The following is a 27,755-nucleotide window of genomic DNA, read 5'->3' on the forward strand; positions in this document are numbered from 1 at the left end:
ATAATAGTAATAATAATCATAATAAATTAATAATAAAAATAATGATAAGAAGAAGACATAAATAATAATTATAATTATAATAATAATAATAATAATAATAATAATAATAATATCATCTAATAATCAATGCCCCAGAAATGTTGTAATTACCAGTATGAGATGTTTAATATTCGTGTTAGCTCTGACTTTCAACATGGCGGACATTTTGATCATTAAAAAAAATAAATCAAAATGTATCTGTTGGCCAGTTGTAAGCGTTGTTATTGTTATTGTTTCTTATAGTTGTAAGAAATCTAAACAAATGAAATTCCTTCAACGTTTCTTCAAACAACAGAAGCCTACAGAAGCTTTAATTTCCGAGGAGGACTTGAACGCAGCAGGATTTCGTGCGAAATTCCAAAAGATCCAGTTTTTCCAAAACAACCTGAGAGATTATCTCTGACAGGAAGGCGCTCCTGTTGTTTCAGCTCTTAATCTGTTGACTGGGCTGATAACCTGCAGCTGCAGCAGCCTGTTACAGATTCATTCCTTTAAGTCTCATTGCTTACTGCTGCTTTGCATGGTTGCTTGGGTCAAACATCATCCATCCATGGCTGGGTTTCTTGCTTGCATGGATACATGCACTGAATTGTGGCGTGGTCGACGTGTTACTGTACTTGTGCTCTGCTGCTTCATGTTGCTATGTGTGGTGGAGGATGCCTATTGTGTTACTGGACTGGTGGCTGGAGAGGTGCCATTTCATCTCCTGGGCACTGCCGAGGTGCTGTTGAGCAAGGCACCGGACCCCCAGCTGCTCGGGGCGGCGATCCACTGGCAGCCCCCTCGCTCTAACATCTCTCCATTAATTGCATGTATATAGGTCCTATAGGCCAGTTGAGGTGGTTCGGGCATCTAGTAAGGAACTCCCTAGGGAGGTGTTCCAGGCACGTCCAGCTGGGAGGAGGCCTCGGGGAAGACCCAGGACTAGGTGGAGAGATTAGATCTCCACACTGGCCTGGGAACGCCTCAGGATCCCCCAGTTAGAGCTGGTTAATGTGGCCCGGGAAAGGGAAGTTTGGGGATAAGAGTCTGAAGATGAGATGAGATGAGATGAGATAGGTCCTGTTTGTGCATGTGTGTATTTCGGGCCTGTGTGTGTGTAACCTGAATAATAACAGAGTGAAAAAATTGAATTCTTCTTCTCTTCTCATGGTGTCTTGTTTTTATTTTAACCATCACCTCACTGGTTTCAAAACATCTCACCAAAGAACTGCGGTTGAACAATAACCAGCACATTTACACGACAGAAATGTTCATTATTGTGCGTTGTCCTTATAAATAAGTAAATGAAATCAGACAGCTTCATTCATATGGAATATATAAATACATGTCACGTGTCTTTTTCGACCCCAAAACAGCTCTACGGCATCTTGAAGTGAAACAGCCCTGCTTCAAATGAATCAATTGCATTTTACACTGTTTTACACTGTAGCTTAGAAACAGCAGCAGACACAAAACACACACGAGGCAACAAAGGTTGATTCATACATTTATTGTCTCGCTGCAAGAAAGAAATCCATATCTCTCACAGTGGCATGTTTTATTGGAATGGATGATGATAATAATATGAATGATATCCCAGTAGACGTGTGTGTATATGCTGATTAAATACAAATTTCACCCTTATTCCAATACAGTTGTTACCCTAAAACTGGGTGTCTTTGTTACACAAGCTAAGGTGGGTATGTTGCAACAGGCGGCCGGATCAGTGAGTGAGTTTCATGTGTCGCTGTGAAGAGCCTGAGGAAAAACAGTTCACAGACAGAGTGCTCAGGCTGTTATGAATCTGTTTTGAATACATTTCCAGTTATGTTTCTATGTAAATAAGCGAGGCGAGTCTCTGGTTGTCACACAGGCAGAACGAATCAGGCGTTTACAGTGAAAGTATGTGATTGCCCTCTAGTGCTGTTCAATCCTTCTGTTATAAAGGACATCTGCATTTATAACACATTTCCTGAATACTCCTGTAATTCTGTTTCATTTTAATGTTAAATCTTTGGGGTTATTTCCTAAAAAATGGGATGATTTGACAACAATGATCAAAATGAACATGTAATGTTAGAGTTATATTGTTTTCTGCCATAAACAAACATCATATCACAGACGTCTGACACGATTAAGGACAGTTGCTGAGGTGATTTTGTATTTGAAAGCTGCTGAATGATTATTTGCAGTAATGCGATGTGTTTTAAACACTGTGGGAGAACCAGCTTCAAAACCTTCCATGCAAAATTAATCAAATTACCTTGAATCAGCTTCAGCACATCCAGTATTTACTCATGTCCAAGTTTTATTTATTAATGCTTCAAACCCTTTAAAACAACTGCATGAATCAAACCAGTCAAATCGGGAGTTTAGTGGATTAATCGATTATTTGATCGGCAGAAAATGTTCCAGCCCCTGTCTCTGTGTTATATCACTGTAAACTGAATATCTGGGGGGGTTTTGGCGCACTTTGGGCTTTTATCCAACCATTAGGAGTAAAATAATAATCAGAATAAGTGTTAATAAAAAAGAACTTTTCTAAGGGGGGGAAACACTTTGTGTGAGGTAAGAATTCTCCTTAATTCGCCCCAAAAAAGGGAAACACAACCAACATGAACAGCAACAAAAGCTAAAAAGAAACTTCTGTTTTCTGAGTCACACTAAAAGCAGCGGTGAAAACACACTGACAGAGCCGTTATTAGTAAACTGTTAAATTAAGTACGGTTTAACACTTCATACGAGCAAAGTTAAGAATTACAAAGTAGCCTATTTTACAAAAAGACAAGGGAGAGAAGTCATGTGAATATACTTTTAACACGCACAACTTAATATACAGTATAAAGCCTGAAGAGATTCAACACTGTGTTTCTGTGCTCCCCTCTGCCGCACCAAAGCCTCTTCCATCACACGATGGGCTTTTTATCCGTTCTGACGGTCTCATAGATATCTGTGCTGGGGGAGGTCAGACCCTGCAGGACACAGCCATGACACTAGTAAGAAGTACATAAATACATCTCTGCAAAAACAATGGTGCGAGCATTTCCTGCACTGAGTCTGAGTGTGATTCTTTTCTTTTCTGACAGCCAGGTAGGTGAATAACAAAAAAAAGAAGTCCTTTACCATCTGCTGTGCCTTAAGCTGTCCCTTTTCCTTCATGTGCCTTTTTAAAAGTCTTTTTAATCAAAAGAATGAGAGGTCTCACCGCATAGATGCCGCCCTCAGCCGGCTGCTTCTGTGGGACAAACACAGTTCAAAGGAATCATACAGTGTGCGTCAGTAACAAACGTTTCTTCATAAACACAACAGAGCGCTGGGTGTTTGTGTGAAATAGCCAGTTCCTCCTTCCAGTCTGTGTCTCTAAAGACATTTGGGCTGTAGATTATTTTATTGGTTAAAGTGTAATATTGCTGTCATATTACCATTTGCAGGATGTGGCACGGACACATTTTGTTTACTGTGAAGAAACAACTGGTGGAAACTGTGACAGTGTTCACAGAGTATAAATAATGTAGGTTGGTGGTCAGCTCAAGCTTACAGGAAATGATAGAGGGAGGTTGGGTTTAAAGCAGAACTAGTGCCTTTGAGGGCGAAATACTAAAAACCAGCAGACGGCATTACAATAAAAACTACACCGGGTTTCACAAAGTCACACCTGACTTATTCACAATCATTTAAAAACTTTCTTTCATTTTACCTCAGGGGTTTTGTTCGCTGGACCCATCTGTTAAAAAAGAAAAATCAGAATGACAGAGATTCACATATTCATCAGGAGGTGTAAACCAGCCTCCGATGTGTCAGATCTAACCGGTAAAAGTGCTGAAATATTCAAGACGGGGAGAAGAATGTGTTTCTAAAATGAGCAGATGATTGAAAAAAGTTGTGAAGCATTGCCACAATGAACATCAATGTAAAAACATATTGATAAAGAATAATACTAAGGGAGTCAGGATCATTTACAAGCAATTAATCAATATTTTTATAAGCAGGTGGAACAATTTTGTGGCTTTTTCTAATCAAAACATCCAGGATTTCTGAACAAAACTGGTAAATAATCAGATTTTTGTCAGCATAATAACTGTGAAGAACGTTCATGCAATCATAAGGAACAGTTGTGCATTTCCTAACTCATCATGATGTGTGTGTGTGTGTGTGTGTGTGTGTGTGTGTGTGTGTGTGTGTGTGTGTGTGTGTGTGTGTGTGTGTGTGTGTGTGTGTGTGCGGTTCCTGTTTTTCTTACCCTCAATCTGCAGTATAAAACGGTGAGAATGAGTCCGTAAAGGATGAGAATCCCATCCAGGATGTAACATACGCTCATGTCTCCGATGGCCTCTGTACACAGAAAACACACCACCCTCATCACTCATCTCCTCCAGCAGACCACCCACCTGCCGTTAACTGAGAATACTCTGAGAGCTACAGGTGTGTGGAATATATTCCCGTGAGCTGTACTCATCCTCACCAGTGCAGGTGGGATAGATCACCAGAAAGATGGCAATGAGCAAAGCCTGCACCATCTTACCGGCTAGGCTGCAGACAAGATGAAGGCTCTGTTTTGTCGCTCCCTTGTCGGCTGTCAGATTGATCTCTTGAAAAACCCTCTGAAGGGAGCTCTTTGAGCAGCAGCGAACAGGAAGTCCGGGGCTCTCTGTCCGTTTTTTTTTAAAGCTCGGTGAAACCACACGCCCACAACACTGCCACCATCTCTTCACAGAAGTTCCTTTATAGAAGCTCTTGTGAAAAACACACCACTTCTTTTTGGCTAACATTGCTCAAATCCAGCAGCACCACGCTTTGAACATCATTATTAACAAATACATCTAAGCAGAAAGCCGAATGTGTTTGGATCTATGTCTCTAAACCACAAAGATCCAGATACAGATGGTCATTTCGTTCAGAGACTTGTGGTTATCGACAAAACCAGCACGTTCTTCCTGTTTTGAGATCATTTGAAAAGATGGCTTTACTGCCATCGACTTCCCACGCGACCAAATAAGCGACAAAAAGAAGACGTATAGGAATAAATGGTTTAATAATGGAAAAAAGGCCTAACACACTATACAAGCTACAGTTACCAAAAGGAGGAAAATTCAAGACAAATCTACAATTTTTTTTACAAGCCACATGTTTTTCAGAAGTAAAAACATTGGGAAAATTGCATCATTATAACTTAGGCACCTTCAAAATGATAGAAAACGCGTTATTATAAAAAAGTTCTGGAGCCCAAAACAACTCTAGCATGCATTTTGATCATGTCTCACACACTGGACCTGGTATTTGGATATTTGTAGACATGTAAAGGGCTTTACAAACCATATTTTCACTGGAAAAGGAAAGCAAACAAAAGTCAGTCTGTATCAATGCAACAGGTCGGCTCAACATCAGGCGAGTTTCGGTGTTACAGTAAGTGGGGGGGGGGGGGGGGGGGGGGGGCAGGTGCCCCCTTCGCTGGTCCTCCACATCTGGAGAGTAAGGCTGTCAGATGGAGGCAGCGTGTTCACTGTGCTTGTTTCAGCCCGTGGCACAAGGCGAGGCGGTGATGTGCTACTGCTGCAGAGGAGCTGCAGAGAGGAGTTACAATCACACGTCTGGTTTGGGATTTCCGTTGAAAGGCATTAACACAAATAATAACCACAGACGCCAGACTGTAGTTTAACTTCAGCTGCGTGTTCAGGACTGAATTCTTTATATGTACATTGTTCGAAAAGCCTGGAATAGACCAGGACCCTATTTACACCTGGTATTAACATGTGATCTGTAGAAGGACATCTGATCCCAGGCCTGTGTATTATTATTAAAGTGTCCTCCATGTCTCAGTTCTGCATTATGATTGGATATAAATATGTAAACGGAGCAGGCAGAGGGACAGGGCATGGTGTGTTCAAGGTGAAAGGGGGGAAATAAGTTTCCAAAGCTTTCAACAACATCTAACCACACAGAGCGGTTTCCAGGTTGTTTTGCTTTTTAGATTGTGGAGACCTTAATATGTTCTTAGAATCAGTTTAATATTTCACTGATAATGAATCTATCGATTGTTACCTCCGCAAAGGAGCTTATGTTTTCAGTTGGTTTCATCGTTTGTCTGGGGAGAGGGAGTAGCCAGTCACTTTTAGAGCAGATCCGAATTACAGGGGGGGGATACACAAACTATGTGTGCACTAGTGCCCTTCTAGTTTGTACATGGGAGTCTTTTTCTTCTTCTAATTTTTCCAAAATATCAGACGCTGAAGGCCCGTCTTGATAAAATCTCCACGACTTTACCGCTCTTTCCTTAAAAGGTCCGATATAGCTGTCAAACCAAAACCAGAGAGTTGCTCAAGTGTCATGGAGATAAATGTTACCATGAGAGCTTTCTATGGTCATATTTGAGGTGGAGATTGTTAACTCCAGTCTCTGATGCCCTTCTCCTCCGAAACTCCATATTTAGGTAACATGATGACAACTAAACCATAACGATGACGACTGAGCGACTCCATCCACCGAGGAAGGCCCTGAGGTCTTGTTGGAAGCTTAGGAAACAACAAATAAGTTGGACCTTGGGTTGAGAACTTGGGTTTTTTCCTTCACAGAGGGAGGTATCACTTCATCTTTTGCTGGGCCGCTGGAGACGGCAGGAAGTGGTGGTGTTAATGTGACTTTTCAACCCGACGGGTAAATCTTCCAGATCGCATGCGCACACACATTTGACATCCAATCACAATGTAATCCAGACCAGCTCCAGATATTTTCTAGCTGACGCAGTAGTTTTAGATTTGTACCTCTGACTGCAGTTGGTCCTGCATGCATTTACACCTGGCATTAAAAGAGAAGTCTGGAGATCATTTTTAGTTTTCTTATTCTCAGTAAATCCCATGAAAAGACCAAAAAAAACAATGAAACTAGTATTGTCTGTACATCCAAAGCCTGATGTAAAAGATGTAAATACTCCCTAGTGTGTATTGGTCAGTGGCCTAAAATAGTGTCCAGTAAATGCATCATATAGGGGGAAAGATTTGGCCTTTTTATAAAGTATATGTATATGTGCAGTACATGCTTTTTAAATATATGTTTTTTTAAAAGAATGGACTTCAGACTTCCAGACAGTATGGGGAAGTCAGAAAGTATTGAAACACATTGTTGGATTCTGGGGTTTTCACGGGATATGTTAAGAACTAAACAATATATAACACCCTATAACACCAGGCTTGTGCTTTAACGTCCTTACAGAGACATAAACATACAAACTGCATGATAATAACAGGCATAAATGGGGTCTTTGTATAGTCTTCTTCCTTAAAACTGTGAGGCCAATATTAAAAATACCAGTGTAGAGTAAAAGAAAACCTGCATATTAAGACAATCATGAATAAACAGAGTCTGGAGTAGCTTAGGAATGTACACCCATGTTTCTTTACAGTCAGATGAAAAGGCATTTTGGCCTTCGGTCTGCAATAAAAAAGCCACGTGTTAATTCAAAGCACATAATGCTACATTCTGTAAGTAAAAAAAAAAAATCACACCCTTGAATATAAAAACAGTCCTTGTCATCGTAAACCGTACACTGACAGGAAAAACCAAAAGGCAGTGGTACACCAGCGTCGCAGTCAGAGCTGAGCTCCAGTTGGTCTGTTTTTAAGACATGAGGAAGAGGAAGTGACAAATGTGATGTAATCCTCCTCCCCTGGTGTTCGTGTGTTGAGTCAGCACAGTAAAGTAGTCCAGTGGTTACGGCAACAGAAAAGGCAAAAAGAGAAAAAAGTCCCCCTTAGAAAAAGTTGTTTTTTTTTTTTACAGCGTGCTGTAAAGAAAGACTCTACGACACAGGGAGAGAGTCAAGGCATCTGTATAATTCCAGGTTTGAACAATCGTTGAGCTGATCACAGTTTGATATCAGGGCATCAGTGATGATCATGACACACGAGGGGGATTCACTCTCTGCTCCTTGAACGGTTTCTGTGTCACATACAGGAAATGATTGGATGGGAGTGGACCCCGTGGCCTCCACATGTCCTGCCACATCAATGATCCACCGGGAGCGAGCACGGAGAGAGGGGCCGCGTGGGGAAAAAAGGAGACTCTTGAGGGGGGGGCGGCCTTCACACAGAGGTCTCCGACTGCAGCCTCATGACGAACTTGTGGCTCTTTGGGTCGATGAACTCCTCGCCGAGCCTCAAGAAGGGGAGCGGGGTCACCGTGACAACAAGGGAGAAGTCCAGGCGTCGCAGGGAGAAGACCAGACCCTGACGCAGGGCCGAGGTCACCGGCTCCTCGCTCACTAGAGTCCACTGGCGCCCCCTGCCGTTCTGCTGCTGATACTGCATGGTGGGGCCGGGGGAGAGGTAACGCTCCAGGAACGCCTGACAGGGAGAAAGGAGGAGGTTCTTTAAATGATGGATTGCAATTTTTTATTTCAAACATGTGAAAGTAAACAGAAATTGTCACACAGAAAAATAATGATGTTACACAACATATAAAGCATAATTAGATACATGAATGACAAACATTTAGACTAACATGTTCAAAAAGGAGTGGGAAAAAGTTGTCACTTATCTAATCCCACCCCCTTCTCCCTAACTCATTTTAATTAAGCTCCCTTAGTCATAATTATTATAACTATTTATTATTCTATATATTTTAACAATTTTCTACAAATAAAATGCATTACTTATATGTTCATATCAAATAGATACTACACTTTCTTGCATATTTCTCACAAAATAAATAATGTAAGCTTTCATATGTATGTATGTATATCTATATCTTTATCTATATAGATATATATAGATATATATAATCTCACTCAACTAATCAACTATAACTATCATGGAGGCACAGAGAACATGTTTTAACTGCTAATGTGTTCAATTATATCGTCGTGAAATCTTCTAGCTATGTAAATTTTATCCAACGACAGCTCTGCTCTTTGTTTCCGGGACTCCTTTTTACTGACAGTCCCTAAATGCTTCACTGAACCGGCAGAAAGAGCTTTTATGTGTGGTGCTGCAGCCTGGAGCTCCCTGCAGTTGGCTCTGAAACAGCTCACTGCGTGCTCTCTTCTGGCTGCTGATGCTTCAGTGTCTGTCTCATTAAGTCGTGGATTGGTCGTAGTCATGTTAGACGGGTCTTGTGTTGATTCAAGGTGCCATTAAGGGTGGTTTTAGGAAGACATCTCGTATGTGATTGTTTTAGCAATGATTAGATGAATTATTAAACAGTTAAAATAAATATACGGTTTAATGGTATATGAAATCACTTTCTTAATGCTTGATCATTTGGACCGCAATGTAAATTAATTTAGTACTTAGCAATTGTGGTACGCAATACCATGTGTACATAATTAGTACTAGCAACCTAAATGTGTATGCACATTGCTGTAATAAAGATGTTAGGCAAGTGATTAAGTATTCATATTTAATCGTCCATATTTCCTTTATTAATTTAACCGCGCGGTGGTTACGATGCCACTTTGAAGTCCTGACAGTAAGGTTTCAGTTGAGAAATACTGAATTTCTTTTTATTTAATTGTACTTTTTGTCTACGTTACTTTGACATTGAACCTGAAAGAATATTACAGAAAGCCTAAAGAAAATCCCAGCATGTGAAATTTGTGTGTATGACTATTGGATGTAAACTTCTCAAACTGCAGAATGTAAACGTTAACTTGCTTAAGTTAAGGTTTCCTAAGCCACAGTGATGGCGGTCTTTTACCTTGGGCGTCATGTTGTGTGTGATGCAGAACTGCAGGTGTGTGAGGATGCTCTCCATGCTGTGGAAGGCCTGTTGCCGGGTGGTTCTCAGGTATTTTTGCATGGCTCGGGCCATCGGGGCGAAGATGGCTTGAGCCGCCTCCCGGGGATCCATCACCTCCCTCGGGTGTTTGGGCGACGAGGCCACTTCGTCTTCGTGGAGACGCTTGATGTGTGTGAAGGCCTCCTCCACCGCCACGACCAACCTAGAGAGTCGAGAAAAGACGCCATTGTGGACTCGGTTATGTGGATAGTTTTATCAATAGGATTCTATTTCGGTAAAATTGAGTTGCTTTAAAAATGGGAAGTATAAATGTGCTTCACAGAGACACTACCAAGAGTTACAGGCAGCCCTTAAATGTAACCAGGAGATTCTCAGCAAAGTGACGAGCTGTTAAATTGCAGTGTCATTATTAATTCACAAACAGCTAGTACACTGAAGATATGTGAGATCCAGTGCCACATGTGATAGACTCAAGACAGATCCGTTGACCTGCTGTTCCCGCCCTTATCAACATGCTCAGGCAGTACCGATGTTCAATATTGAGTTTTAACGGATGAGGGCACATCTGCCAATATGATTCAAAACATTTTTTAATGTTATTGAACGATGAACAAGTCAAAGAAAAAACATGGCAGTGTTCTCAGGTGAACAAATTACAGGTGACACTGTTTCCAACGACTGCAAATGTATCTCTTGAATTTTTGTGCTGCAATTTTAATTGATGACTCTAAAATCACCCGTAGGTGTGAATGGTTGTCTGTCTCTGTTTGTCTCTATGTGTCCTGTGATAGACTGGCGTCCTGTCCAGGGTGGACCCCGCCTCACGCCCGATGTCAGCTGGGATCGGCTCCAGGCCCCCGTGACCCCGACAGGGACAAGCGGTTGAAGATGAATTAATAACTGAATTTTCAGCTAATAAATAAGCCTATATCAGTCAATTAGTGCAAAGCTAATACTGGATGACAATATCAGCTCCATCCAGACAAACACTACATGGAAGTGTTTCTTGTTTGCTGCTTGGACCGATCACACATCACAATGAGTCCCCGCTGTCCGATCACAACAGGTATTGGTAAACAAGGATTATCCATCTGACCTGGCTTTGCGTTTACGGACCCTGCGGTCCATCTCTGCCTCCTCGTAGTAAAACTCATTGTGGGAGTTGTCTCTCCTCCGGGCAGCGGCTGCGATCATGGCCCGGGACTGGCCTGTGGAGTTATTGGTGGTGCTTTCTACAAGACAACACATGCAGAGGAGGGGATGAGAAGATTGCATTTCAGGTATTTAGCTGATGTTCAAGAGTAAAATAGCACTGGGGTTTGAACTCTCACAGTAAGGTCAAGTAGTAATGACCGTCAGCTGCCTGAAGGTTTAAACTCAGCGTACGTCACTGAATGTGTTATCTGGTTCATACCAACAAATGATAACGGGGACAAAAGCCGGAGTTAGGGACTAGAAAACAGGCGTCAGAGCCCTGGTGAGGCTGTATTTACCGTCCAGGGAGTAAACCTTGAAGCCGGTCATCTTCTTGGACAGGATGGACTTGGGCAGGTTTAGCAGAGCAGGGTTGTAGACGGAGAAGTCGCTGTAATAACGGTCCAACACCCACACAGCTGCCCGCTGGATACTAAAACACAGCGTGTCAATCATCAGTGCCACAGTAAGTACAGGTCTCACATCAGCTGCTGACTGCTAATGGACAGGATATAAACCGTATACACACACAGACAACAACAGACAACCGCCCCACTATAATACTATAGCTTCTGTTCAGATGTTGTAAAAAGAAGTCAACTGAAGTCAATAGCAGCAATGGGCCCTGGAAGCTCCAGGCTTAATGTTAACTATGTGTCAACTGGCTTTTGCAAATTGAATTTAAAATATGTTTGAGAATATGCACAACTAATGCAAAGAATCAACTGACATGATGAAGGCCTGAAATGGTGTTTTTCCATTGGCACTGAGCCAAACCATGCTCTTTGGTTTTCTCTTTGTGGGTCTTATTTTATTATTCTGCCTTGAAGAGGGACACAATTTAGGGTAAAGACCCTCTTTGCTTATATTCAGCATATTCTGACAGTTTATTCAAATTGCCACAGAGTTTGGCCAAAGTGTATTACAGTATAGAAAACAATTTACACTGCACGGATGACAGGGGGAGCAGAGAGTTAAAGGGGCCCCAGCAGCTCATTGAAGCTGAAGGCCCTAAGGTACAACATAAGCAGTAGTTCAGAAAAGTTCAGAAAAGCTAGCAAGTGGACGTCTGATAATATCTTGTTACTGTTTCTACAAAAAAATCTTTTAAATGAGAGATGCATTAATTACATTTAAATTAAAGCAATTCTTACCTTTCTGGCATTTTGACCCGTTTCTTTTGTCATCTAATAATCCTAATAAGCGTACGGCCAAGAGAAATCCACCAGGTGTTAAAACTTCAAATTATTCAATTCTCATATACTTCTGAGAAAAGTCTGACCAATCATTTTAATCTTTAAGCTTCCTGCCTGTCATCCGTTGCTCCGTTTCACTGGTTCTGCTCATGCTGCGTTCATGTGTCATGGGAAGTCTGAAGTTTCGGACCTCCAACTAGGCAAAGTGCACTGGAATAGCTGTCAGAGTGGAACCTCTAGTAGGATGTTGCACTCTGACAGGCATTCCAGGGCACTTTGCCAATTTGGAGGTCCGAAAATTCAAACTTCCCATGGCAATCGAATGCAGCATTTCTCTCTCGATGCACGGGGCAACAGGGCAACAGGGATCTTCAGAGGTCGAGCAGGGGGAAGAGGGTGGTATTTATGAGGGACGCGCTGAGTGCTCTAACTGACACATGCAGGAAAGGTAAGAATTGCTTTAAATTCAGAAAAACATGGGCTTTTGTGGTATTTTATCCAAACATTTTGCTGTCAAAGTAAGAGTAGAGCCTGTTTTTTTGGGTCCAAAATGGATATCGAACATTTTTTCAGTGACAAAAGTATCAAGAACTCTGTAGCACCTTCATCATTATGTTTGCCATTGTCTCACTAACCTGAAGTGGCCCACGTTGTAGAACTTGCTGGCTCCGTCCGTGCTCCGGACAACCTTGAGGCAAAAGGCCGGCTGCAGGTGTCGGACCTCCAGCAGCACCAGAGCCAGGTACTGAATGAAGAGCAGGGCATCCACCAACGAGGCAGCGTACTCCACGATCCCCCTGTAGTCTCTCTCCCTGGGCTCCAGCACCCGCACACCGTAGAACAACCAGTAGGACGCTACGAACAGGAACACCAGCACCATCAGCAAGCAGCGGAAGACGAAGAAGCGCGGGAGTGTGGCGCGAGGAGGCCTGAGGAACAGCGCCCAGGAGGAGATGAGCAGGACCAGGAGCTTGAAGGCCAGGGAGACGTAAAGGCCTTCGCATGGCGTGCCGCAGGGCTCAAGAGCGTCACGCCACAGGACCTGCGGGAGGATAAGGAAGGCTAAAGGTGTGACCAGGGCGAAGAAGCTCAGGCAGCCTCCCAGAGCTGGGCCAATGAAGCGCTTGCACTCCAGAGGAGTCGACTCCTCCAAATCTTTGGTGACGCGGGTCAGGTCCTCGTTAGAGATACTGTGTTCTGAGGTGCCGGTGACGACCGTGGTGGTCTCGCCCCAGTTATCGTCCTGTGAGACAGAGATAAAGATATAAATATTCATGTGTGTTTTAATTTATAAAAAGTAGGAAATGAGAATGAAGGAAAACAAGATCACCTGAGTTTTTCTGCAGGTTTATGTTTGGTCTCTTTAACAGATAACTGAATTTAATGACTAACCAGATCTGACTAGCTCTTTCATAAAATAATAATTAAACAATTAATCAAGCAACTAGCGAGAATCTAGATCTAGAAGATATTTATATAAAAGGTGTGCTTAGGAGAGAGAGCCTGAGCAAAAAGAAAAGCATCATTTCAGACATTTAAATCCTTCTTTCCTGACAAGAAATCCAGAAGAAATACAAGATACTAGTCCCTAAACTGTCATAGTTCCAGAAAAGTGAAAATATTCTATGAGTGAGGGGTGTTACTCAGTGTAACCATGCACATACTAGGGATCTTTGTCTTTTGTTTATATTAAATTATACTTCACATAAAGTTCTACGTTGTAGCTATTCTTCATGGGAACGAGTTTTTAAAAATAAACACGTGTGTGCAGAAAACAGCGTAACTGACCCTTTCATCTCCGCGGGTCGACTCTGCATCCAGCAGAGGTTCTCCGGGGGTCTGGATGGTGACTGATTTGTCTGCACGGCTGCTGCTGTCTCGGCTCTTAGAGCGGTGACGGTCCCTCCGGTCCCTGGGAGACAAACGCACCACAACACTTAGGATTACTGCATGTGTGGCGGTACTTGCTTTATTTCACTCCAATAATGCTTTGCAGCATTGCATTTGCAAAAAATCAAAATGACCAAATTTGGGGATGTACATATTTCTCATTGTACAGGAAATTGTTTAATTTACGCATTCATTTGAATAAAAAAATAGGGGGAAATATGCACATGATTTGGTGAAGCATTCCAATTCTTGATCACCTTAATAAAATAATAGGTTGGAAATTATAATGTTTTCATAACTGCTGTAAAACGTTTCATTTTTCATTGTGGCTCCACTTATATTGTGGATGGAGCTAATGTGGACTTCTATCCTAAACCAAGTCTAAAAGGTGCCAACACTGGGGACTCCATAATACCAAGTGAAGAAGTTAGAGTCGGGAAAATGATACCTGCTGGATGGTAAAGAGCTAGACCTGTGCCTACTGAAACTCTTGGAAACAAACATGACGTACTGAAAGAATTTGAACACATTAAGTGGTTGTTGGTAAATTGGCAGGAGGAGAAATATGACGTTAAACTGCCGTGTTATTCCTACCTGTGCTTGCGGGAGCTTCGGGAGTGGGAGGACTTGTACGAGTAGCCCGAGTACTGCGACTCGTTGTCCATGTCTCGGGTCGACAGTGAGCGGGCTTTATGAGCCCCACCTCCTCCTCCTCCTCCTCCCGTGCCGCGCTGCTCGCCGACTCTTCCCAGCTGGCTCTTGCGCTCGGAGATGGACTTGGTGGTTAGAGCCAGGGGCAGCTTGAGCAGGTCAACCTTACTCCTGAGGGAATCTATCTTGGAGGCCGATGGGGAGGGAGCAGGAGAAGGGAGGCGGGAGAGCGGGGGAGGCAACAGACAGGAGGAGAAGACAGGCGGGGGAGGACGGCGGAGGAGAGCGGCAGCAGGGGAGAGCTGAGATGGCTGTGATCTGAAAGAGACGGGTAAAGAGAGAGGGACGGTTCAAACTTCACGTCACATTTAGCTCCACATTTCATGTGCTCTGGATTATAACGCATGAAACAGGCTCATTTGGAGAGGAGGGCTCATTTTCCAAGCCATTCCCTGTGCACTTCCTGTCTCCTGTTTCTAACAGTTATCACAGCAGACCATCTAGACGGATACACTTGAAGTCCCCACGGCCTATTCGGAACTTCCTTGTTATATAATTCACTCAAGGCTTGGTATAATCTACAAGATACGTCGTTCAGGAAACACTGACTTTATATCTGGCACTCAAACAGCACATTTCAAAAAAGTTGAATAAGTAATATAATAGATTGACTTTTTTCGATACGGTTTTAAGATATGTGCCAATAAAGCCAGGTAAAGAAAACATATGCTAAACAATACTTTGCAAATGTTTTATTAGGATACTCATTTGGTGAGTAAAACTTAAAAAGGTAAACATACATTTTGTCTGTTTACAAGAAAACTACGGCCTTTAACTAGAGATTGTCAAGTCATGTCATTTACATTTACATCTGTGGGAAGTTCCTCCTTAGGGATCTTTTCCCAGTTCATTTCTTCATTTGATTGGTTAGATCAGGGGTGTCCAATCCTGCTCCTGGAGAGCCACTGCCCTGCATGTTTTAGGTTTCTGCCTGCTGCAACACACCTGTTTCCAATGATGTTAGCAGGGAGAAAACATGCAGGACAGTAGGTCTCCAGGAGCAGGATTGGGCCGCCCTGCTGTAGATGTTTAAATATACACTGCACCTTTTCTCCACGAAATGTCAATTTAAGCATTAAAACTGTGCTCTTTGGAAAACTCATGGTCAAAACAGTCCAGCATCAACCAAAGTTGGCAACATGTTTTTGTCTTGCATCATTGAAAACCTGGTGGAAGCCATTGTTGGAGCTCCAGAGCTTTTTCTAAGAGAGTGTGAAAGTGTTAAGTGTGTGTTTTTATAGGAGTGTTTAACATTTTGGTCACTACAATGGTGACATTTTCACACCATTTCATAACAGTTTTTCTCTTTAGAAACTAGTCATCTTAATCAATTTTACAGTTCTAGTTTAAATGGTTTTTTTTTAAAGTTTTGAGGCACTATAATGATTCTTAAATGTTTCCCATCTGTCAAGAACAATACTGTGAGAGAATCACACAAAAATGAGAATGTTGAGGTATGAAAATTGTTGAATTTAGAAACATCAGCGTAGAAAGTAGCCCCTCAAAGATTATCAGGCTCAGTTTCAGGTTTCAGGAGGGCGTCAGTCAAACATGCCAACATCGGTCAGTTTAACTGTACAAATATGACGCAACAAAATGACCCTTTAAATGAAGAGCCCGCCTGGTTGTTTGCTCCTATGGGAATCAAACGTCTCACCCACGAGTGACACTAACACACATTAACCCACTAAACTGAGGCTTTAGTTCCTTATATCACTTCGTCTTACGGGTCTCGGCCGAGGTTAATCATCACACGACTGTATCTCCTCTCACCAAGAAGCCGGCTTTAGCCGCCGTTAGCTCGGACACAATGGCGGCCATATTGGATTACTGTGTTTTCACAAAACTTGTTTGCCCTCTCCCTCCCTCTCGCCATCTCACATTCCCTCCCGCACTCCCCCCGTCCCCTGGGAAACAGGGCCTCTCTGCTGCTATGGCGATGAAAGAGGGTGTTCGGCTGGAGGCGGGGGGATCGGAGGTTGACCGTTGCCATGGAAACTTGACCTCACGCCGCCCTCTACCACTCTGTTCCCCATGCTGCCGAAAACTCTCCAAAATAAAAGTGTTGGCATGACGGATGTTGGACTGTCATACGGTGGTTAATTGATAAAGGGCGGGTGACGCTCGCTGGCTTTGATTGGACCTCTGTGGGAAATGGAGAGGGACGTTAGCTGCCATCACTGTCTCACGGGGTCCTGGTTTAACTTAATGGGTTTTTTTCTGCTCCATCAATGCTATTGTGTTTAAAATCCACTTCCCTTTAAGCCAAATGCTGTGTGGCGACGAATCTGTCTGTGGGAAGTTTGTCCTCATCATATTCCTCATGCACTCCTTTGCTTTACAGCCCTTCATCCATATTTTCTCTTAGGAGGAAGTGCCCTTCATTCAGCAGCAATAAACCCGCTAAGTCGTACCAGACTAGAGAAGATTTTGCATCCCTGCAGCCATGTGCAAAACCTCAACATGCCTATTCCAAACCACAAAACTCAAATGAGTAACAGACTCTACCCGGTGTATCATCATAAGCTTTTATCTTTAGTATTGGCAGAGGAATGAGCATCTGATGTACAGAGTGCTGCTGTGTTTTTATGCCATATAAAGTGCAGTAAACTGTCTCATGCCGACCACATGATATCTCTCCAGCAGAGAGGAAACTGCCCTCTGAATGTCACGCAACACGAGCAAACGCTTACTTTAGATGCCGCACAGTCGCATGGCATTAGACTGAAAATGTTTCAAGATCTGTCCTTCAGATAGTCGCTGCAGATTCACATGAGGAAGCAGATTTAAGTGGAGTAAAGTAGGAAATGTGCTGAGGGGGAGTACTCGCAGATTCCCAGACAAACCGCATATTTGAGACCGGCAATAAACTGAATCTAAACAGTGTTTTCATCTAATGGCCAGGGGAAGCTGGAACTTGCCCTCCCAGACAGAGATACTCTGGTGAAAATAACAATCTGAATTCATCACATGGCCTCGATGTTTACCCAGCACCTCATAAAAATAACAATTAAGCAATTACAGTAATGCTGTCCATATTTCAAAGCAGTTACACTGCGAGATGAGTCACTCTGAAATGAAGATCACAGCCGCTGATGCACTGCTTTGCATCTCTGACACATATCTGTCAGTACTCTCTGTGACATTAAATGTTTAAAGTTTCACAGACAAACATGTGGAGCGTCTATCTCGTTAGGTAAAACAACCATAGCCAAGACATGCAGGGCCCATATGTAACCAAAGGCCTTAGAGAGCAATTAAAAAGGACCATGAACAGAAATCAGTGAACGCTGAAGGTGGAACACAGCAAATACTGTGGTGATAACTAAAGGTGGTTATGAGGCGGACGTAACAGGAAAAGTAATTTGAATCAAAAGGGTTACGTCACCTTATCATATTGTGAGGTATTTTGCCTGCAAACTTTATTTTTAGATTTTTTGAGTGTCAGAAATGTAAAGTGATTATCCTCTGGAAAACACAAGAGTGTTAGCTTTCCTGTGTAAGATTGGAAAATCTTGCGGTGGTAGAGGTACGGTCGGGCTGGTCACCATGGATACAGTGCATTTTTGAGAAGCAGAGAATGATCAAGAGGTCAGGGAAGACCTTTGCCCTGATGGTGATGTTAGGTGGAAAGTCAGGGAGGGTCACCCAACAAAATAGAGATGAATCCTCTGAGGACCATAAATATCTGTGACAAAGGCAGCAGGGCAGCAGCTCTCCCTCCCTCAGGTCACTGAGGCGCTTCCATGCCAGCAAACGCACCCTAACCTCCGTCTACAGTTCCCTCACTGAGCACCTATAACTTAGGTCTCCTAGTATGGGAGCCTGGCAGTTAAACACTGCAACAAGCCAGCACAGGTGGTTAACAGGTCGTTGGAAATAAACAATAGCAACTCCGAAACCTAAACTACCACCAATCAGAAAGGTGATCCAGGTCTATAATGACCCCACATACTCATCATCATTCCTGCTGTTCCACAAAATGGACGCCAGAAGTCATCTGTGCCCTCTGCTGTCCCCATGCTAACAGACATGTAAATAACTAATGATTTCATGTGATATAATGCACAATAAAGGGTTCTTATCCCAGTTTAATCCTCAGAAACCTATAGATGGGTAAAGTTGAAAGAACAACTTCAGGCTTTACTCCCAAGGGTTATCCATTCATCCTCAGGGACTAATTTAATTAAATACCTTTGGATTTTGGACTGAAACAAAACCAGACATCCTCTTGGGCTTTAAGAAATTGCGATGAGCCACTGTTTCATAGACCAAATTATTAAATCAAGAAGATATTTATTACCATTAGATTATGATCATCACTTGCTGTGAAGAAAACACGAGTTTATAATATCTTGCTGTGTGAATTTTGTCACAACACAATCATATAGTGAGTACTGAATGATACGGTAAATACAACTTTCTGACATGGCTGTGAATAGTCTGATGAGTTGAATGATGACTATGAAAGTATTCAGTCAAAACAAACTTGCATTACTTGCTGCATTATATTCTGGACGTTTGGGTGCACCATGAAGACGTGTGGATCTCTGCAGGTTTAACGCTGGATTACTGAACATCAGTGTAAAAAAATAGGCTGCACAAAGAGGTTCTTCCTGTTTTCATGTTCTGAAGGTGTGACATCAAGTTTTAGCACAAGCTATCATGTCAACATGACGTCACAGCACCTACGTTTGACCTTTGTCCACATAATGAGACATATATGGTGTGAGAAGCATAGAGTGGTTAGGGTGGTCTTGTGAAGTGGAGCCTCGGTGTCTTTCAAAGGAAACAAAAGCTTGAATAGAGCAAAGGAACCGGTTTGCAATTGGAGCCTCTCACAGCCTCCTGATCATTCAGCACCATGATACAACCTAAAATCTATATCACAAACTGCCACATATTACTTTATTATAGTTGAAACTGTACATATTTTAGTCCTGAATGACCCTTTACAGGTTCTGGATATTGGGCTGATATAGTTGGTCAGATGTAATTGGTTGTTACTGCAGCTCGACTCTGGTTCATTTGAAACAACTTAAACTATTTTTCACCATTTTCAACCGTGAAGGTTTATTTATTAATCAGAGTTTCTTCTACACAGACTACGAGAGCATTTGTATCACTTATTATGTGTCTTTGGAGGAGCTTTATCGAGTCTGAGAAAATAACTCTGATGATGTCATAGTGATGTCATCAAGTGTTACCTCAACTTTGGCTTGGACACAAGTTTCTAACGGAGGGGTTCCTCCAGGCATGGTGGGTCTTGTGAAAGATGCTATTGGGTTGCATTACGGGAAATGTAGGATCAAGTGTTTGCGGAGCTCGAGGCTTTGAACCCTCACATCTGTCTCTCTTCTTACTGTGGGTTAGATGAGAAGATGGACCCCACTCTCACGTCTGTACGGTACGGTAAATATGAATTCTTTCCCACAAGCCATCCGTGACACTGACTTTCTCTCCGCCGTCTAAAAACCCACCTCTTCAGATAAGTATGCTCTGTGTAACTTAGACATTTATTCTCTTTTGATATTTACTTGTTTTTCTATAAGTCTGTTGCTGTTTAGTGCTTTGTATTTACAGTATATTTGGTCTGTTTCTTACTGATGCCTGTTTATTTCTTTTTTGTACATGTAAGGTGACCTTAAGTGCCCTGGAAGGCGCCAAAAAATCTAAATGTATTATTACTATTATTATGTAACTGGAGCTAGCAGCCGTTTAGTTTAGCTTAACATACATACTGGAAACAGGTAAACAGGGAAATATCTAGCCTGCCTCTGTTCAAAGGTAATAAAATGTCTTATTATTAAAGACTTATTAGCACCTGTAAAGCTCACCACAACACATATGATCTTTTTTTTACCCAGTGCGAGAACCAGCAGAAAAAACACACGGTGCTTTAAGTGGGGATATGTGTTATTATTGTGATTATTAACTGGTTGGAATCAGCTGCTGGGGGAACAGAGTCCAACTCATGACCGCCCAAGTAAAACGGCAAATAGTTTTTATATATCAATATTTGTTAGGATGAAACGAATGTGATACAAACGTGTTAATTCAGGAGTTTTAGATGTGCTGCCGGTGGGACTTTGTTCCTTCTGACAGAGCTGGGCTAGCCCTATCTCCCATTTCCAGTCTTTACGACAGCGAATGAGTGTATTTCCCAAAACGTCCTGTAATGACCTAATTATACAAGATGAAACACAACCACTGAATGCCTTGTAGCTACATTGTGGTGTTTTCGGTGGCCACATTTATTTTCTTCTGTGGTAGCCTATCCCTAACCCTGATCCTTGAGCAGCCCAGGGTAAAACTCCATTTTCACCACCAACAAAAACTACAACTGCAGTTTGATCCTGTGTCTCTCTGCCAGACTGTTATTGAGAATATGACAGGGCACTTGATCTTCAGGGGTGTGGTCCAGTGTGGAAATGGATAATGTTTCCTATTCATCCCAGTGTCCTATGGCCTACTTAATGAGCGTCACCACCAGGACTCTTCTCAGCCACTCCAGTCCGCAGCATTATAGTTAAATTAACGCACAGGGTATAAAAAAAGTGACCCTTGGTTTTATTCCATGAACACACAGGTTTGTTTCTTTTCATCCTGCTCTGTCCCTGTTCCTGTCCCTGTTCCTGGACAGCCACTGTTCAGCGAACAGCGGAGGGATTCTTCAGATTATTTCTGGATTCCTTTCATTTCTCAACACACAACTCGTTCGTTTCTCACAATCCGGCCTCAAAGTCAAAGTCTGACTTCTAAAAGAAGAAAATGACCTTTGTTCACTCCACTCTGGGCTGCATTTAAATGGGCTGCCAACAACAGGCCGCTTCAGTAATCTGTGTAGGTGTGTGGTCTGAGATTAAACAGTAATGACGCTGGGCTTCATGCCTGCTAGTGCCACGGGTAGATGTTTTTTGGCTCGGGCCAAAGGGAGTGTAAAGCCATTTAACGTCTATCATTAACTGATAGCAAAGATAGCTGTTTTCAACACCAAGCTGAGTTGATGCTACTTTATTATAAGCACAACAAATCTCTCTTGGAAAGTCCAGGTAGCAGCTATACTAGAAAAACGGAGTGATAATGAGTCCAAAGTTCCCACTGAAAACCCTCTGACCTAAGACATTTTTGACAAGCCAAATTCCTCACAAATAAACTTACTCCAAAGAATTTTAGAAAAACTTAATCTTTCTGGGCTTAATCTGTAAGACACATGTTTATTCTCTGGCTTGTTTTTCTGTTTTGATCTAATTCCCTGGGTTTCAAATTGCAGATTTCTATTTTAATCTTGTTTTTTTCTACATCTATGCACATATATGTCCTTATGCTTGTATACGTCTGTCTTTGGTGCTGTATAAATTAAATAAACATGAAACTAAAAATAATTAATACAATTATTTCCCCGGGGATTATTCAAGTATTTCTGATTCTGATTTCTGAAACTGAAATCAAAGTGTATTTCTCTTTTCAATTAGATCTTCTGTGACTCTTATCCCTCTGCATACACTATGGTCTGGTGCCAGGTATGTAATCCTGGCGCTCCTTTGGTTGAATGTATTTAGCATTTTGTGAGAAACACTAACCATGGGCTGGTTTCACAAAGATAGACTTTGGCTCAAACCTGTAGTGTAAACTAAAATACCCTCATATCATTAAATTAAATTAAAAAACTCAAGACCATGGTGCTCTCACCCCACTCATGGGCACTTCATCGTAAACAACCCTGGGTAGAATAGTCCTGACTCATTATTACACCTCTACACCTATGTAATAAGACATGAATGGGGCCATGCATAAGTACAGTACGGTTAATGAAATAAATTGTGTCTACCATTGATTAGATATGTACTTATTAAATGCTACTGTTGTCTATTTTAATCAAGCAAAGTTCTTATTTGGCTTCTTTTAGTCCAGACAAAAATCAAACGCTCGTGCGGTTGAGGAGGAATTTGCTTTTCCAGCACTTTTCCAGCACCATACGATATGATCAGGAAGGCTGGCTCTGTGATCGGCTCCAAACAGGACACTCTGGAGGCTGTGGTGGAGAGGAGGACACTGAAAAAACTGTTCTCCATCATGGATAATCCTCTCCACCCTCTCCAACTCACACTGGTCAGACAGCGGAGCACCTTCTCCAAAAGGCTGCTTCAGCTTCGCTGTCGTAGCAACAGATACAGGAAATCTTTCCTGCCACGATCCATCACTTTTTATAATAACTCTCTCACCTCTGCCTGACAGAGAACTCTGCTCTCTCTACTGTTTGTTTTTTGTATATATTATTATTGTTATAGTATATTTTGCATATTTTGTTGTGTATATTATTATTGTTTATAGCAGACTCATCTCATCTCATCTTCATCCTCTTATCCAGGGTCGGCTCGCGGGGGCGGCAGCTTTAGCAGGGGACCCCAAACTTCCCTTTCCCGGGCCACATTAACCAGCTCTAACTGGGGGATCCTGAGGCGTTCTCATACTCAGTGTAAATGAGTATGTAAATACAATTTCAAGCACTTCATCCAAAATTCAAGCACTTTGAAAATATGGAGAACAACTTTAAAGTTCGAGCATTTTCAAGGATTTCAAGCACCTGTACAAACCCTGTTTTTTAATGAAAAGGGAGGCTTTCTAGAAAGAAAAGTAAAGTACTGAAAAAAGTATTGTTTTGGTATGTGACCTGAAACTCTTTCTTCACACTGGTTCTATCTGGTCGTAGACACAGACCCCTGATCAGGAAACTGGCACGCTTTGGCAGGAGTTTTGTCCCTTCTGCCATAAAATCAGAGAACAAAAGTCACCAGCAACTGTGTGTAGGAGTTGTGTGTTTAGGTATGCGTGTACAAATGGAAGATCATGATGTCTCTCATGTAGTCAGGTTGTGCTGTATGTAAACTTAGGGCACTACACTGGAACCAGTATTTAAAAAAGTAAAGTGATACTGATTTTTAGCTGTTAAAATGAGTATTCACAAATATTAGAGCTATATCTCATGTGGGTGACTGTGGCTAAGTGGGAGAGTGGATCGTCCTACACTCGAGAGATTGGCCGTTCGATCCCCACCTCCCCTGGTCAACATGTCGAAGTGTCCTTGGGCAAGACACTGAACCCCGAATTGCTCCCCAGGCTGCGCATAGGCGTGTGAATATGGTGTGAAAGATCAGATTAGATGGTCTGTAGAAGTCCACTGCCATCAGTGTGAATGTCTGTGTGAATGGGTGAATGTGACAAACACTGTGAAAGCACCTTGAGTAGTCAGAAGACTAGAAAGGTGCAATATAAGTATAAGTCCATTTACCATCCATTTACCGATTCTGTCATAAATTCAGTTGTCGTGTTCTGACTCAATTATCGCAGTGTCCATGACTCACTTCTTTTAAAAATGATGTGTATCCTGTTATCTAGTGTTTCACTGCCTGTATTTCTAATGTCTCCTGTGCATTTGTGTGTCATATAAATGAGGCTAGGAAAGTTTATTCATACAGCACTTTTCACACAAGGCAGTTCAAAGTGCTCTAAAGTGAAAACTTAAAGTTGCTGATATTAATAATCCAAAAAGTTCAGTAAGTTCACGCCACTGGATAAATCGCTCAAACTGACTTATAAAATTGTCAAAAACCAATTAGGAATTTGGCTGTAAACGCGAACCTGCGTCACATTACAACACTTAAAACAAGCCGATTGTAGGATTTTACAGTCGCTATTTTTCCAAAGGCAAAAAAGAAATCAAGCTGTCATCAAACCTTTGGAGCTGCTGGCACTGAGACAGCAGCTGTCAGGGTGGAGAAGCAATCTGGGTCATCTCTCGCCAGCTCCATTCAACAGCCATTTGAGGCCTGATATACCAACTGTGAAAATAAGCATGCACACACCCAGGGTCGAGCAGGGGAAGAGGCTCATCACTGTACCGGGGCCACACACGCACACACACACACACACAGGGATGACCACCACCCACTGCTGCCTGCGATGACATCAGTAAAACCAGCAAAAAACAAGACAACTGCTACTGTCAGCCTTCATGCAACAGACCGGAGCAGGTGTGTGCGTGTGTGTGTGTGTGTGTGTGTTGTACAAATCTAACAGGATATAGTTGAATCAACATGCCTGCCCTCTGCTCGGCGCTGTGATTCAAAGAACCTCTGCACACAATCGGTGCTCATCCAAACAAAGTATTGAGGAGACAGGAAGTGGCTCAATGAGCCGGGATGAGATAGATGTGGTTCAAGATACTGGGCTCTGGTCCATTAGACAGCGTGGGCGTATATTTCATAATAAATCCAGTTAGGGACAAACGCGTTTCAGGATCAGTTCAACCAAACTATCAACAACATTAGCCCTGTAGTTGTGTCTAGTCCTGTAGTTTCAGGTTCACCTCCTTGTGTTTGAGATATCTGCGGCTGAGACTGAGTGCACTGTCACGTGTGGTTTTCTAAGCATTAATTAATGATATTTGAAAAAGACAACAGGGAACCCAGTTGTACTAGATGACGTACGGAGGGAACAGACCACACACTGAGTGAGAGAACGGGGACGTCTTCATTTATGTTTTACCTTTGACTCCGTGCAGGTTTACACACCAGCTGAACCAGTTTGTCCATTAATCAGTTAGTCGGTCAGTCAAACGCCTAACTTTGATAGCCAATTTATTATTTTTCAGATTTGTTAGTTTCTACATACTCACTGATGGGACGATTATCTTTTCTCTGCTTTTCATAGTTAAATAATTCTACGTTAGTTGAACAAAACATGATATTGGAAGATGTCAGCGTCAGAACATGTGACCCATAAAACTCTATATTTTATAACTAAGGGATTCATCTGATAGATGAACCTAGTTTGCACCTTCAACAATATTAAACTAGTAATAATGACTAATAAAGAAATATGTTATCTAATCTTATCTTATACAACAGATGTAAATCCAGGTGTATGAGGGACTAGAATGGTGTCTACTTCCTAAATAAAGGTACTTTGATTACGATAGGCCCAGGATTTACAGCATTAAGTTCCTCTTTTCAAACGTGTCTTACGTCAGACGTAGAAAACCTACTTGCATCTCAATCACATTTGTTGTTGAGGGCTGCATCATCTTTTTTAATTGTCAATAAACCAAAGTGAAACTCGGACAGTGACAGACATGCGGATTGGACAGAACCGAAACCATTTGTCTCATTGATTTGTGGATCAACAGAAAGTTAATCACCAACCATTTTAATAACAAATTAACTGTTAACATTATTTATCAAATAGAAATGTGAAACTTGTTCCAGCTTTGTAAAATGTAAGGATTTGATGCTTGTATCTGTTTTAAATAGGGTAAAAATCTTTAGGTTTAAGACAAACAAAAGCAATTTCTAGAAGTCAATTGTTCTTTAAAAGGAACTTTTCAGGATCTCTTTACATTTTCTTGACTTTATGATAAAGGGGAAAATAAAGTTAGTGTGTTACTGGACAATACCATACATGTACTAACTCATCATCCAGAGCCACACAACAGGCTGTTTCCATGCATGCATCAACAAAACCTTTACAGTAAACTTACTGTACTGTGATAAAAGGCTTACAGCCCAGGTCCCCTGCACTGTTCATCACAACAACAGCCCCACTAAGAGCTGCTTGTGTAGTGTGCTGTGTATTTATAGCAGTGTATAGTCGATTCCTCTCATGTTCACCCTGAAATAAAGAAGTTCTGCAGCCTGCAGGTAAATGAAGCACTCACTGGAGCTGAGGGGAACCAGGGCCTGTTGCTACTGCAGCAACATGACACTGTTTCGGTTTGAATCTGAACGGCGCAACGACGCAAAAGCCATTCGGACCCATTCGAGCCGATGTGGGAACGTGGATCGAGAGTCGATCTGCATCAATAATTCAACAATATTCCACATGCACAAAGGCGACCAAAGCAGGCTCACTTACTGTGGGGAGCCGGGGGCGTTTAGGGAGAACAGAAAGAGTTGTGCGAGCCACTATAATGAGAAAGGAGGGTGTTGAAGTACGGCAGGACAATGGGAGACTCCCAGGCCCCGCTGCTCGCGTCCTGATGCCAAAACGATCCCAATGCTCGCTCCCCTTTCTTCCGCCTTTCCTTTTCCAAAACGGGACGAGCCCGCACCAATGAATGGACGCACTCAGATCCCCAGCAGTCCTTCACCGGAGAGCAAATTCAAAAAACCTCCGGCCTACGATCAAACTGGACGCGATCGCTCCCTCCACGCGCATCTCTGCCTCAGCCCTTTTTCCTCCTCCACTAACATGTAGAAACACACCGCGCGCCCTCACACGTTTAGGATCGCCCCACGGAGCTACGTGGCCTCGGCGAGGACAACAATAGGGACGATGAGGGTCCTAAACTTCCGCGGTTACCAAAAAAAAAAAGGCGACCATCGCGTCCTGTCGACTATTGTTTGGGGAAACCGGAGATCTCCGGCGCCCCGAGTCCTCCCCTCTCCCTCTGCGTTAACGCGGCGCACACGCACACACAACCAGCGGCAGCATTTCAAGACAATTTCCACGCACAAATACTACTTACTTATTCCAGATAGTCCATTCAGGTATTTTCTCACTTTCCACTTTCTTTCCTCTCGGCCGTAGCAGCGCGCGCCCCGCCCCCGCTCCACTTTGGCCCCTCCTCTGTCTTCACCCCCCGGGGGACAGGGCCTGTGAAACCGTGCGGTTCAGCCACAACTCATCTGTTACCGCACACAGTGGTGTGTGTGCACGCGTGTGTGTGTGTGTGTGTGTGTGGCTATATGTGTGAGAGAGTGTGCGTGTGTCTGTGTGTCTGTGAGTATGTGTATCTGTGTGTGTGTGTGAATGTGTGCGTGAGTGTGTCTGTGTGCGTGTACGTATGTGTGTGTGAGTGTGTGTGAGTGCGCGCGTGTGTTTGTGTGTGTGTGTGTGTGAGTTTGTGTGTGTGCGTTTACGTATGTATGTTTGTCTGTGTGAGTGTGTGTGTGTGTGTGTGTGTGTGTGTGTGAGCGTGAGTATGTGTGTGTGTGTACTCAGTGAAGAGTATAA

The 27,755-nt window shown here is 42.6% G+C and overlaps 2 protein-coding genes across 2 annotated transcripts; both read right to left on the reverse strand.

Moving 5' to 3' along the window:
* Positions 1 to 1,515: 1,515 nt before the first annotated feature.
* fcer1gl (Fc receptor, IgE, high affinity I, gamma polypeptide like) lies at positions 1,516 to 4,597 on the reverse strand. Its single transcript, XM_083928506.1, has 5 exons — positions 4,484 to 4,597; positions 4,262 to 4,353; positions 3,719 to 3,745; positions 3,227 to 3,256; positions 1,516 to 2,993 (listed from the first exon to the last, which is right to left on the reverse strand). The coding sequence occupies exons 1-5, from the start codon at positions 4,536 to 4,538 to the stop codon at positions 2,928 to 2,930; spliced, it is 270 nt and encodes an 89-aa protein (XP_083784632.1). The 5' UTR covers positions 4,539 to 4,597; the 3' UTR covers positions 1,516 to 2,927.
* A 475-nt stretch (positions 4,598 to 5,072) lies between these two features.
* Positions 5,073 to 27,339, reverse strand: LOC310958078 (vang-like protein 2). The gene is made up of 8 exons (XM_083928884.1): positions 27,268 to 27,339; positions 14,625 to 14,999; positions 13,929 to 14,052; positions 12,776 to 13,383; positions 11,244 to 11,377; positions 10,847 to 10,982; positions 9,709 to 9,952; positions 5,073 to 8,357 (listed from the first exon to the last, which is right to left on the reverse strand). Exons 2-8 carry the CDS (start codon positions 14,693 to 14,695, stop codon positions 8,097 to 8,099), a joined length of 1,578 nt encoding a protein of 525 aa, XP_083785010.1. The 5' UTR covers positions 14,696 to 14,999; positions 27,268 to 27,339; the 3' UTR covers positions 5,073 to 8,096.
* Positions 27,340 to 27,755: the final 416 nt, after the last annotated feature.

This window comes from Echiichthys vipera (assembly GCF_963691815.1).
Source record: "Echiichthys vipera genome assembly, chromosome: 15".
Classification (NCBI taxonomy): Eukaryota; Metazoa; Chordata; class Actinopteri; order Perciformes; family Trachinidae; genus Echiichthys; species Echiichthys vipera.

Coding starts and splice junctions, on each gene's coding strand:
- fcer1gl (XM_083928506.1), bottom strand. CDS start 4,538: ATGGTGCAGGCTTTGCTCATTGCCATCTTTCTGGTGATCTATCCCACC. Junction 4,354..4,483: donor GATCTATCCCACCTGCACTG/GTGAGGATGAGT, acceptor TTCTGTGTACAG/AGGCCATCGGAGACATGAGC. Junction 3,257..3,718: donor CAGCGAACAAAACCCCTGAG/GTAAAATGAAAG, acceptor TTTGTCCCACAG/AAGCAGCCGGCTGAGGGCGG.
- LOC310958078 (XM_083928884.1), bottom strand. CDS start 14,695: ATGGACAACGAGTCGCAGTACTCGGGCTACTCGTACAAGTCCTCCCAC. Junction 14,053..14,624: donor CGAAGCTCCCGCAAGCACAG/GTAGGAATAACA, acceptor TTTGTCTCCCAG/GGACCGGAGGGACCGTCACC. Junction 11,378..12,775: donor TACAACGTGGGCCACTTCAG/GTTAGTGAGACA, acceptor GCTGTGTTTTAG/TATCCAGCGGGCAGCTGTGT.